The sequence below is a fragment of the Anolis carolinensis genome, chromosome 1, assembly GCF_035594765.1.
Source record: "Anolis carolinensis isolate JA03-04 chromosome 1, rAnoCar3.1.pri, whole genome shotgun sequence".
In the NCBI taxonomy this organism is placed as follows: domain Eukaryota; kingdom Metazoa; phylum Chordata; class Lepidosauria; order Squamata; family Dactyloidae; genus Anolis; species Anolis carolinensis.
In genome coordinates, this window is record NC_085841.1 from 124212305 (window position 1) to 124225001 (window position 12697).

The window sequence follows — 12697 nt, forward strand, 5'->3', positions numbered from 1 at the left end:
TGCAGGTTGAAATATTCCTGATACAGCATAAGGAATGTCTCCGAGGAAGCAATTCTCTGCTAAAATTAATAAGGAAGTTCCATGTAGGCAGTGGAGTTTGGATCAGATGGATAGCAACTGGGAGCCAGGAAAGCATCTATAGTGGTTTTACCACCCAGCGGGTTTTCTTGCCTCCACAGCATGGATTCATTAGCCCCACACCCCTACTTTCTCCTCCTCAGCAGCCATCATGCCCTCTTTCCCCCTTGCCATGGTGTGACCAAGAGTTTGGTCACACCATAATTGCAGTTTCATCAATAAAACTAAAGAGATTTGAGACAAGCATGACAGAGCATGCAAGGCTACATGCTAATGAACTTGGAGTCAATTCAACAGAGTGTAGTTTGGTAATCCAGAAAGACTCAAATTCCTATTATGGATCTCCTAATGAGTCAGTATGATTTATTAGGAGTGTTTGGGGGCCAATACACAGTTACTCATGCAGACATGACAGATTCAACTTATATCTACTCAACCATAATGATTTGATTATTCGGTTAGGTTGTCAGTCTATTGTCCACCATATGGACTCAGCAAATCAATTCATATTGCTCCAACACCTTTAAGCCTTTCCTAGCTGTATTAATGCTCCAGTGGCTTTGCCACCAAAACCTAAATTCCAGTTGTTAACAAGTGCTACTGTTTAAGGGGCCAACAACATCTTGGATTTAGACACGGCCAGCCCTGGTTAGTACTTGGATGGGAGATTGCCAGATAATGTGCCGTTGGCCATTTTCAAAATGAGGAACTGACAAAATCATCTGAGAATTCCTTGCCTTTGAAATTCACAGGATTGCCACAATTCAACAGGGAATTTGAAGGCACAGACACACAACATTGTGCTGATGCTGAGCAGTGAAAATAAGGCCTCATCTATACTGTCATATGATGCAGTTTGAAAGTGCCTTATATGATCAGTGTAGACTTGTATAATAAATCATATAGCTGCCTTATATGTGTTTACACTGACCAGATAAGGCACTTTAAAACTGTATTATATGGCAATGTAGATGGGGACTAAATCTTACTGCTGGAAGTACAGTGACATTAAACTGTAGTGACTTACCATATATACTCAAAGATAAGCTGAGTTTTTTGGCCCTTTTTTGATCCAAAAAAGCCTCCCTTGGCTTATAATGGAGTCAAGGCCAGGTAGAAAGCCTGGAGGCCATTGCTTGCAATATATGATATATTTTTCTCTCCTCTTTTTTTTCCATGTCAGGAGCTACTCTTATCTTCTTTAACGGTGTGTTTCCTTTTCCAATCAAAAGGGAGGGAAGGAGGGAAAGGAGTTATATTTCATGTCCTCCTTGTTTGTATGGTTCTCTTTCAAATCCACCTAAATGAATATAAGGCTTGCAAATATTGCAGGGGAAATGCACACACACACACACACACACACACGTCTAGATAGATATAAACATAAATATAAGACTTACAAATATTGCAGGAGGGAAATGCACATAGAGAAAGCGAGGATTTGTAAATTTTCAGTAGGAAATGCATATGTGAAATTAGTATACTGTATATAATTATAGATCTATATCTAGCACTGCATTGTTTATATAGGCATTGAATGTTTGCCTGTTACTATGTTGGAAGCTGGCCTGAGTCCCCATGGGGAGATAGGGTAAGATACAAATGAAGTTATTATTATTATTATTATTATTATTATTATTATTATTATTATTATTATTATTATTAATTTATTGTCGATAGCATATTGTTTTTGTCGACCCTACTTTTCCACTTACAGAGCTAGTTTACTGTTTTTCTTTGAAATACGGTAAATATTCAAAAACATTTAACCTACTGATGCCTCCATTAATGTAATTTTATTGGTATCTATTTTTATTTTTGAAATTTACCAGTAGTTGCTGCATTTCCCATGTTCAGCTTATACTCAAGTCAATAAGTTTTCCTGTTTTTTTTGTGGTAAAATTAGGTGCCTCGGCCTATGTTTGGGTTGGCTTATTCTCGAGTATATATTGTACTTTTCTGACTTCTAGAATAATTTTGTAATGGCTATGGTTAGAACAGTAGGTTTTATGTAGCAGTGACTTGATACATTTGAAAATCACTTTTGCTTGTGCAAAGGGGGGACATCTAGTTTTCTCCAATTCATCCTTCTTATTTACTGAAGTCTTACATTTCATATACCATGTCATTCCAAAGTATTATCAAATATTCTCATATATTGTTGGTTTTGTTGTGTGCCTTTAACTTGTTTGCAATGTATAGAAATCCAGTGAGCCCAGCATTGAGGGTTTTTGGCAAGTTTTGTTCAGAGTGGATTTGTCCTTGCATCATGCACAGCTGTATAAAATCCAGGGTCCTTCCACACGACCATATAACCCAGAATATCAAGGCAGAAAATCCCACAATATCTGCTTTGAATTGGGTTATCTGAGTTCACACTATCATATATTCCATTTCAAAGCAGATAATGTGGGGTTTTCTTCAGCTGTGTGGAAGGGGCCTTCGATAATCCAGTTCAAAGACAATTTATGTGGATTATCTGCCTTGATAATTTGGATTATATGGCAGTGTAGAAGGACCCTAAGTAGGTTTCCATGGCTAAATGGAGATTTGAAATCTGAGCTATCACAGTCTTGTTCTAGCACTCAGACCGTTACTCCAGGCTGGCTCTCCTGACATAGTAACAGGGAAATTATTTTCATTCTTTCCCTAATTTGAATGTTACAATTTTTGTTTATTTCTGGTAAAACCTGAAGTAGAAAAATACCTCTTCTTTCTGCTCATGCAAAGCCATCTTTAGATGGAACTCACTAAGAACAATATTCTCATGACTATTCATTTTTTCTTACAAACATTCATGCAGAAACAGAAAAAGAGAGAATTCCCTTGCAATGCAATTAGAGAGAAGGTACACTTACCAGTAATATAGAGAAACCAAGAATATGACCTCAGCTAAAGAACTAAGCAAAAAACTGGACTGTTAAAGAGTGTGTTCTATAGAAGAGTTCCAGCACTCACAGTGCACCAATGTTGTGCAAATTAACATCAATCTTGTCCTACAGCTCTCTTTTCAGGGAAGGATATACTGCTAACATTTTACCTTTTGAGCAAAGCAAGAAGTTCAGGAAATAGTTTCCTTCAACCACATTTTATTGTATTTTTTCTGGACATTAAGAAAAGCATCCTTTTCTCAGCTGCATGTTGTGATATCTTACAGTGAGGCCTATTTAAAGCTTTCTGGCTTTTGCTGACATGTATTTTGAGTATTTCACTGGATGTCTATTTTTCACATTTAAGAGCAAGAGTTTCACATCCATATGAATCCTGCTTTAGGATTGCGAGTTCAGGTTCTTTCCTGGGCCTCCAGGCCAAAATATGAAACCTAGGGGCAGCTCATGGTGGTGACATTAAGCATTATGCTCAGTTAAATATAAATATACACAAAATATCTTTAAAGAAACAAAGAACTGAAGGGGCTGTTCCCTGATCAAGGTGAAATGAGGGGGTTATGTCTTCTCATTTATTCAAGAAGAGAGGATATAAGAAAGATAGATGCAGAGCAGAGAGTGAGTCCTAAATACCAAAATGACTGGGAAATAAAGTAGAAGCTACCTAAGTACAGTTGGTCCTCTACATTCGCAAGTTCAGCTTTTGCACATTTGGTTATTCCAGATTTGATTAGTATGATCACTCTAGGGATCTCTAGGTCCTCTAGCACAACACTATTGTCAGTGTTTGGCAGAAGTCATGCTGGATGATCTAAATATTTCTAGAGAGAACACTTCTCTAGGGATTTGTATGTCTTCCAGCAATGGAGAGCCTACCTTAAATAAATATTACCCCTAGATAGTCTTTGTAAGTAGCAGCAACAAATCATATGTTTTTCTTTTTCTTTATTAAAAAAAGGAGAATAAAATGGTCACTCATTATGTTTATTTATTTGATGGCAACATTGAAGATCCCTAAATCATCTCTCCCTGGGAGTATATAAGCAATGATAATAAACTATGTGTCATACAATTTGTACACTCCTCACTCTGGCTAATACTAGGTAGGCTTGCAGGATCAGGATCAACTTGACATTTCCAGGCCAAAACCTAAGAGCTAGGGAATGGCTCCTTGGTGATGTCATGGGATGAGACCTGGTGATGTCATTACTAGGAGTTCTAGATCCTTTTCACATGTACTTTTTCAAGACAGGTGCCACCCATTCCATATCTGTGCATTAGTCCCAAGAAAGAGCCCTGTGGTGCCTCACTAGTCCATTTTCTTTAGAATGAAGATAGAACATTGTTGAGCATCATTTGGGTTCAATAAGTCAACCGACTGCAAATCCATCTAACCCTAGCACTGTCTAGCCCACATTTTAGCTTGTTTGCAAGAATATAATAGAGAATATTGAAATCAAGATATGCTACACCCACACCATCCTCATGTCTACCAAGCTTGCAACCCTATAAAAAAAAAGATATAAGATTAGTCTGGTATGACTTGTTTTTGAGAAAACCATTTTGATTTTTCGTTAGCATTGCTTTCCTTTCTAATTACTTACATACTGTTTACGGATCTGCTCTAAAATCTTTCCTGGTATTGGTGTCAAATTGATTGGGTGGTAATGGTTTGGGTTCTCTCTCTCTCTCTCCCTCCCCCCCCCCCCCCCGTTTTGAAGACAAGGACAACATTTGCCCTCCTCCAGGCTTATGTTTTCCATGGTTTCTGCAAGATGGTTGTGAGTGGTTCTAAGGTTACTTCTGCCAGTTTTTTCATGCTCTTAGATGTAATTCATCTGGCCCTGGAGGCTTTAATTCATTTAGCGTAGCCAGATATTCCTGTACGACCTGTTTATCTATCCTGTGCTGCATTACTTCTCCCAAATTATTTGCTCCATTTTCCCCAGGATGAGCACTGTTTTCCCTTTGGGAGAAAGCCAAGGCAAAGAAAGTGTTGAGTAGTTCCGCCTTTTCTCTGTCCCATGCATTTTGTCATCTCTGTGCAGCGGCCCTAGTTTTTCCTTGTTCTCCTTTTGCTACTGGCATAACCAACCCCCCCTTTATTATTTTTAACTACTTTAAGCAAGCCTGGGCTCATTTTATGCTTCAGTTCTTTTGACTTCCTTCCTTTTGATTGCTAACTATTTATTTGAATTTCTCTTTGGTGATTTCCCCTAATTTCAATTTCTTTTACATATCCATTTTAAATCTTAGCTTGATTGAAAGTTCTTTAAACACCCATCCTGGTTTCTTTAGACTACATCTATCCCCCACCCCTAATGGAACTGTTTTACATTGTTATTTAAATACTTCTCTTTTATGGCACTCCCATCGATCATAAAATCTTTTTTAAAGTAATCCTGACAATGGGATCATACCCATTATTCCTCTGAGTGTATTGAAATCAACTTTCTTAAAGCCTAGAATGTGTGTCTGATTACTCTTGACTTCCCCTTTCAATTGCATAACAAACTCCTGGAAAATAAGGTCATTCCCACCTAAGGTTCCTGCCAGTTCCACCCCATTAACCAGGTCATCGCTGTTGGATACAATCAAATCTAAAATCAGGTCTATTGTGGCATGCATGGCTTTTTAAAAATCTTCCCTGTGTTTTATTTGCTCCTTCCAGGAATACTTTGACTTTCTAGTTGCTTGTTTGTTGTATGTCATATCGATCATCCTGGGCTGCTACATCGCAACTGTGATGATGAGACAATTGAGAGCTCTCTATGTAGGTGAATCAAGGATTGGGTAGCTGATCAGAAAGCACTACTCTGTAGATCAGATCAACTGTATCTGTGGCTGCATCAGTGTACCACTTTGGTCTTCTGTGGACTGGCTTCTCCTTGTTCTCTTTGTGCTGATGTGTGCCTTCAAGTCAATTCTGACTTACAGTGCTCTTTGGGTCTTCTTGGCAAGATTTATTCAGAGATTATTTACATTGGCTTTTTTTGTGGCTGAGAGAGTAACTTGTCTAAGGTTATTCAACGGCTAATCATGGATTTGAAGCTCCACCTCTCAGGGCACTTCCAGACAGCCTCATAATCCGGGACAAATAAGTGAGGCAAAATATTGTGATACCTGACAGCAAGTCCAAACACAGCGCTGTCAGTCCCAGTAAATTCTCCCCCGGTGTCCTGAAACATTTGTTTATAGTGGATTTTAGAAATCCACAAGATGGACAGGGGACTCTCTGAGATGCACTGGACCTCATAAGTGCTGATGTGGATATAGAAATTTGTATATAAGCAGAGTTCTTGTCATGACCTCTCCTCACCCTCCTGTTGCCTTTTCTTTTCTCTCTCTTGAGCTCTCAAAGTCATAGTCTAACATCAAACCACTACACTACAATGGCTATCTGGTGCTAGTTTTGCCACAGAGATATTCCTACCTTGATGTCATTTGGTTTCTGGGCATTGGGCATACAACCTGTCTGCCCTTCCTTTCTCAATACCTAATGATGCTACTTTTTCAGTACTGCAATTAAGGTCACAGCTGCCTACACTTACTTAGCATCTATGGACTCTCAACCCCACCACAAAAACTGTAGAGATGTCATCATGCTAAAGTCTGCAACAGTAGAATTTACCATTTTCTTATAGTAATTCTTATAATTTCCAGCTCTTATCTTCCAGTGCTGTTGCTTTCAAAATGCACAAACAATCCAATGTCATACCTAGTTCAGGTAACAGCAGTGAGAAGGATCCTTTTCCTTAATTTTGAGAACCACTGGTAGACAGAGTAGACATTACTGGATCAAATGGACTAAGTATTCTGATGAAGCATTTTGAGTTATGACTCAGTATGATGCAGCTTACTCTGCATATATGTCTCAGTCATCACCCATAGGGTGGCTATTCCAAGCTCCACTCAGTGTGCTGTCTCTGCAAATGGGAACAACAATATGGACCTACCTCTCTGGATCCAAGCTGTCCGGATGTCTCTGTCTGGCAAGATGTATTGGTTTGGGTTTCCATTCTCTGTTCATCCATACTGGCATATCTCTCCACAGTTTTGTATGGTTAAAGTATATAAATTAAATCAAAACAATTGTGATTAACCTGCCGGGACAGAACATTTAATTAGAAAATGTGTATTCTTTGGCAAATGTTTTACTTATGCAGTGAACCTTAGCTAAATTGCTTGTTTTTGCTGAGTAGAATTACTTGACAACAGGATGGCCAGCTGCAGAAAGAGACTTGCCTCATTAAGAAGTTGGTGAGAAATGAAAAGTTCCTTTCCATTAGCTTTTGAACTCACCCTGATTAGTAGAGTTGCCAAAATACACACGTCCTCACTGGGTCACCTCCAGACTCTAGTTCATGTTTCTCTCCTGTAATGCTACTCCACCCCCTTACTGCCATCTCACTCACAGGGGGACATTGTTTAAGTAGAGAGTTTCTACTTATATCCACCTCCTTCCCTCCCTTTTACATGCCAGCTAAATTCCTCCTTCATATACCCTCCAAGAAACGTAAGCCGGCTTAATGCCCACCTCCAGGTCTGTTCAGAAGTATTAAAACACTCATCACAGTGTGAGTTTCATTTCCCCATGGATGCCCACTGAGGGGCAGAGAGCGTTGGTTCTGAGACACTCTCACTCTACTGTGAATGGGAACCTACGACTAACAAAAACCATTCACTCAGCTGCCTAAAACACCCAGAATCGGGTGAGAAAATGAAGATCAACTGGTAAGGAATCAAATATATTTCTAAGTGAGACCAGACCTCCAAATTGGGAAATATAGATATATTGCACTTTAAGTAGCCTTTCTTAGCTGAACCTTCTATTTCTTTTTTCCCTTTCCCGTGACAGATAATGGATGTAAGAACAGATGTTTTAGACAACTATTCAGATGTCAACGTTTGTTGCACTAGGATGCAAACCTGAAAGAGCTTTGCTTGCCAACTGTGCTAGCAGAGATTTAAGTCCCACATTTATATATTTCATATGCATGACTCTGAGATGAAAGTGGGTGACATTGTAATTAGGCAGTGTACGCTCATATTTCAACTGCCTTTCTTTCCTTGCAGGCAGTATCGATTTTTGTGTCGCATGTGCTGTTTTCTGGGGTTTCTGACATCAACTTCTTTCCAACAGCAGACAAGTAAGGCTCTTCTTTGTTACTCCTATTGAAGATTTTGGAAGTCAGACGGTTCTGACAAACTTAGCAATATGTAACAGCCTAAAGCCAAGGAATTAGGTTACTGCATGTGCATGATGAATGAAGATATAAAAAGGAGACTGAAAATGAAGCAATATTTCAGAAAAAGAGGGTCAACAGATGATTGGCATTCTAAAGCTACTGCTTACATTTGGTACTTTTAGTTTATATGCTAGCTATATGGGGTGGGATGGGGAGGACAAAGATCTATGACATTTCTGAAATTGGAGATTCTGGGACAAATGGAGTAATGCATTTTACTAGTCTAATTTAGGATTTCTTGACTAGGTTTCCCCAAAACCCTAGGGTCCTGCAAGAGGTTGTAAGCAGTTCCATAAGAGATTGTCATTGAAAAAGGAATAAACCTTTTTTGAATTTTATATATAATAATGTTCAGGTTCTCTGAGATCTGAACATTATTTCAAAAGTTCTTCCCAAGTAAAATGTTTGCAGAAGGTTGATCTAACCCTTTCTGGATATGAATGGATTTGAATTAGACAGAGCAACCTAAGGAAGAGTTCTGAATATGCTAAGAAAAGAAAAGAGATAAGTTTAATTAAAGTATTTAGTGTTTATTTAAGCTCATTATTAATATAATTATGCCATTACTGTTATATTTTAAATCATCATCCTTGGGCAATGCATTGTTTTAAGTGATTTTATCTGTGAGCTACCTTGGGTCCTACTTTAGGAGAAAAGCAACATATCAATAAAATTCTCCCAACCTGGACCTCTCTCTCCCCCCCCCCCCCCGCACCCAGGAACTTCCACAGATATATAAACCTCCCTTGCTTAGTTTCCAATATACCTCACAACCTCTGAGGATGCGTGCCATAGATGTGGGCAAAATGTCAGGAGAGACTGCTTCTGGAACATGGCCACACAGCCTGGAAAACTCACAGCAGCCCTATCAATAAAATACATGAGTTATCTGCCATCTGAAGGAAACTATTTAGGACATGAACAGTATATAAGAAGTTCCCATAGGAAATTAAATTCCCCAGACCTATAGCAGGCTTAGGTCTTAGGGTAGGAGAGGCAATAGACATATTTCATCGCTTAGGCTTAGGACATGCGACTCTGTAAAATGTTGGTTCTTGGAAGAGACAAGAAGCTCTCTGTGGACTGTGTCCTTTCAAACTATAAAAGTCTTTCATCTACTCTCTAGAGACATTTTCCAGCTTGACTTGACACATTGCTTAGTGGAGGCCCAAAGCTAACTCAAACGAATGTTTAATTTTCCTTTTTGGTTCTTTAGGGAGAGGTTTTGATGGCACGTAAATAGGCTGAGGGCCTTCCCCCCCTCCTTCCATGCTCACACTGGGAGCTTAGTAAAAAGAGTGGCTATTTCAGGCAGTGAAATGGCTGTTTGTTCATGCAAGAAGCTTTCTTTCATGTTGTAATGCCACCCCACATTTACCCTCACCGTGCAGGGCTTGTTGTGCGATCAAACATGGGAGAGGAAGGAGTGGGAACATCTGAAATATGAAAGGAAAGGGGAGTGGAGCCAATGGCATAGATTTCCAACAGAGAGACTTGATGCCTGTTTATTTTGAATTAAGTTTAGGTCCACTGTTGACTTAGCTAACTAGACATTTTAGAAGCTGCCCAAACCACAATCAGCTCTGCACTGTGGCACTCTTTATATTACAAACCTGTGACTGGGAAGACAGAAAGTTTAAAGATGTAATTCTTCACTAAGTTTCTTCTTGAAGGTAGCAATGAATGACTTCAGCACTTTTTATACTGTCATTAGAAAGTCTTTGAAAACCATACAGTTTTTCAAGTTTGCAAAAAAACATGCATTTCTCCAAAGATATTTTAAATTTAGGATTTGATCTGCACAAAGGCCACAAGTGGTTGTTTTGCACAGAAAACAGCAATTTTCTGTGTGTGAAGTGTTGTTTTCTATGCAAATCAAACATGTGAAATTGTATGCAGAACAAGTCCCCAATTCCAGCTTTTTCCATGCAGAAAAATAGTACTTTTTGTGCAGGAAGTAATATTTATATGTTGAAATATTATTTATCACAACACTATTTCTTACATAGAAAATGCTGTTTTCTGTGCAAAACAACCACATGTGATTTTTTTTCATGAAACAATAACATGTTAGTCTGATCTCTCTCATCTGATCATGCCCATCATATTCCTGGTTATTAGGTGTAGATTTGGTTTGATTATAGTTTTAACCTTGTTTTTATACTTTGCTGTTTTTAATTGTGACTGCTATATGTTATTATGTTTCTACTTGCGTTTTTAGTTGTTGAATTTTGTTGTAGGTCCTGGGCTTGGTCCTGCTTGTAAGCCACCCCGAGTCCCTTTGGGGAGATGGTGGTGGGGTATAAAATAAAGTTATTATTATTATTATTATTATTATTATTATTATTATTATTATTATTATTCAATCAGCTAAAGATTCTTCTCACTAGGGTTTCTCAATACTCAATAGGTAGGGGTTTCTACCATTTTGGGGGATATTTTTGAATATACTTTCCAGTCCCATTAGAAATGGGAAAGAAAATTGATGCCTTTTACTGTCTTCTGTTTCTCAAAAGAGTTAACAACATATCTATTACCAGTGGGGCAATATGGATGTGATGCAGAGCTGTCTGAGAATTTCCCCATGATTTCTCCTGTGGTGGTGTTTAAAATCCATTTGTGCTCCTAAGTCTTTTTATACCCTGAAAATCACTTTCTTGCAATTAAATGCCATTTATTTTTGGGGTGCTCATCTTCAAAGAGGTGTTTCAGTGTTGGCACATTATCCAAGAACATAGTGGACAGAGATAACTGTGTACTGTTCTGTATAGGGTTTCCGGTAACTTTCAGTTCCAGCACAAATGCGGATCTTTGCCCTGTGACCAGAATTGGCCAAGATGATTTGCCAGGCAAGTATATGTTTCTTTCTTTCAAACAATTTTAAAAGAGGATTGCCTCTTTCATGCTTCTTTTTGGTGGGAATCACATCTGGTTGAAAAAAAGGTGCTACTTGTAATGCCTGTTTATTTAATAAAATAATTCTGTTCCTTTTGTCAATCGTGACCTGTAAGTTAACTCACAGGGTTGTTTAATAAAATAATGCAAGAAAGCATGCTTGACTTTTTAAGATTTGAAACAGAAATTAAATTAGTTTGAACAGTAACAAAGTTTGTATTGTAAGAGAGACCTAAGGGAGAATATTTAGCTGTTTGGTCTGGCTACTTATTTGTCTTTCCATAAAATTGAAATGTGTCTGTTTGTCCTTATAGGATATGACCTGATTTCACAGTTCCAGCTTGATAAAGCTGCTTCCAGGGGCATTATCCAACGTGTGGTGGGTTCCACAGCTTTACAAGTGGCTTATAAGTTAGGCACAACTGTGGACTTCAGGATTCCTACTAGGTAATATGTGCTGTTAGTTTTGTTATATTATCACTTTGAAATACGTGTCTAAATGGACAACTGTCTCTTACTTAGACAACAGTTTTGGAAGAGTTAAATATATTCTCCATTCCAAGGATATCCTATTTGGCCTTTGAATACTTGAAGTCACCCAGTGTATGTGGATACCACCTCTTTTTTGTCTGATTTAATCAGCATCTATAATATAATACTATAATAATAAAATTTTATTTATACCCCACCTCCATCTCCCACAGGGACTCAGGGCAGCTTACAAAATAGCCCACAAAGATGCCATACATGAAATCCATAAAAGTACAATAAAATACATCAACACAAAAACAATATTAACATTACATAAACCAGGTATATAACTGGATAAAAAACCTCTATTAAAATAGAATCAGTGAAAAGATCCATGTAATCAGTATGCAGTTCAGATGTATTTGGAGCTTTGCCATTTCTCAGTTAGCCCTTGTGTCTGGTGTTTCAACTTAGTGTTGAGGGTGGGGCTGGTATCCCTTTGGTCAGTTCTGAGTAGAATAGGCACATTCAGTCAACTGATGAATGATGAGTGAACATATAGAGTACATCTCCACTGTAGAATTAGTGCAGTTTGAGAGCACTTTAACTGCCATGTCTCAACGGTATGGGATAAAGGGTACTGTAGTTTGGTGAGGCACTAGCATTCTTTGGCAGATAAGGCTACATATCTTGTAGAACTACAACCTCCATGATTCCATAGCATTTAGACATGGCAAAGTGGTGTCAAACTGCATTAATTCTACAGTGGAGATGGACCTATAGGTAAATCTAACAGATTCAATGGGACTTTTCTAGTTAGAACTAAAAGAGAATTTAGATCCAAGTTGATACATTCATCACCATAATTCAAACTATCCATGTATGAAATAACTCGTACTGATCTCAATCAGGTGACTAGATCCTAGAATCTTGTAGAGCAGGTAGTTCCTATCACATGTGACACCTTATGCTTCTTTGTACTGACATCACGTGGTAGCTATTTTCAGACACTCTTCTTTTTTTGTAGAGTGGCCAAGCAGAGGTCAAGTGAGGATGAGCATTTGAACTCTACTCTCTTCTCTGATTCCTCCTGACTTGTCCATGTGATAAGACTCA

General features: G+C 38.3%; 1 protein-coding gene across 2 annotated transcripts in view; it reads left to right on the plus strand.

The window, feature by feature from the left end:
- Positions 1-7522: 7522 nt before the first annotated feature.
- The window catches only part of col9a1 (collagen type IX alpha 1 chain), a 121876-nt gene continuing 116701 nt past the window's right edge, over positions 7523-12697 (plus strand). Inside the window, exons 1-4 of one of the 2 annotated variants that reach the window (XM_062982121.1) lie at positions 7523-7700; positions 8043-8116; positions 10987-11064; positions 11425-11557. In XM_062982121.1, coding sequence (XP_062838191.1) covers positions 7687-7700; positions 8043-8116; positions 10987-11064; positions 11425-11557 — 299 coding nt within the window. In that variant the 5' untranslated portion in view covers positions 7523-7686. The remainder of the gene's footprint in view (positions 7701-8042; positions 8117-10986; positions 11065-11424; positions 11558-12697) is intronic. The other variant, XM_062982125.1, reaches the window with a different exon arrangement.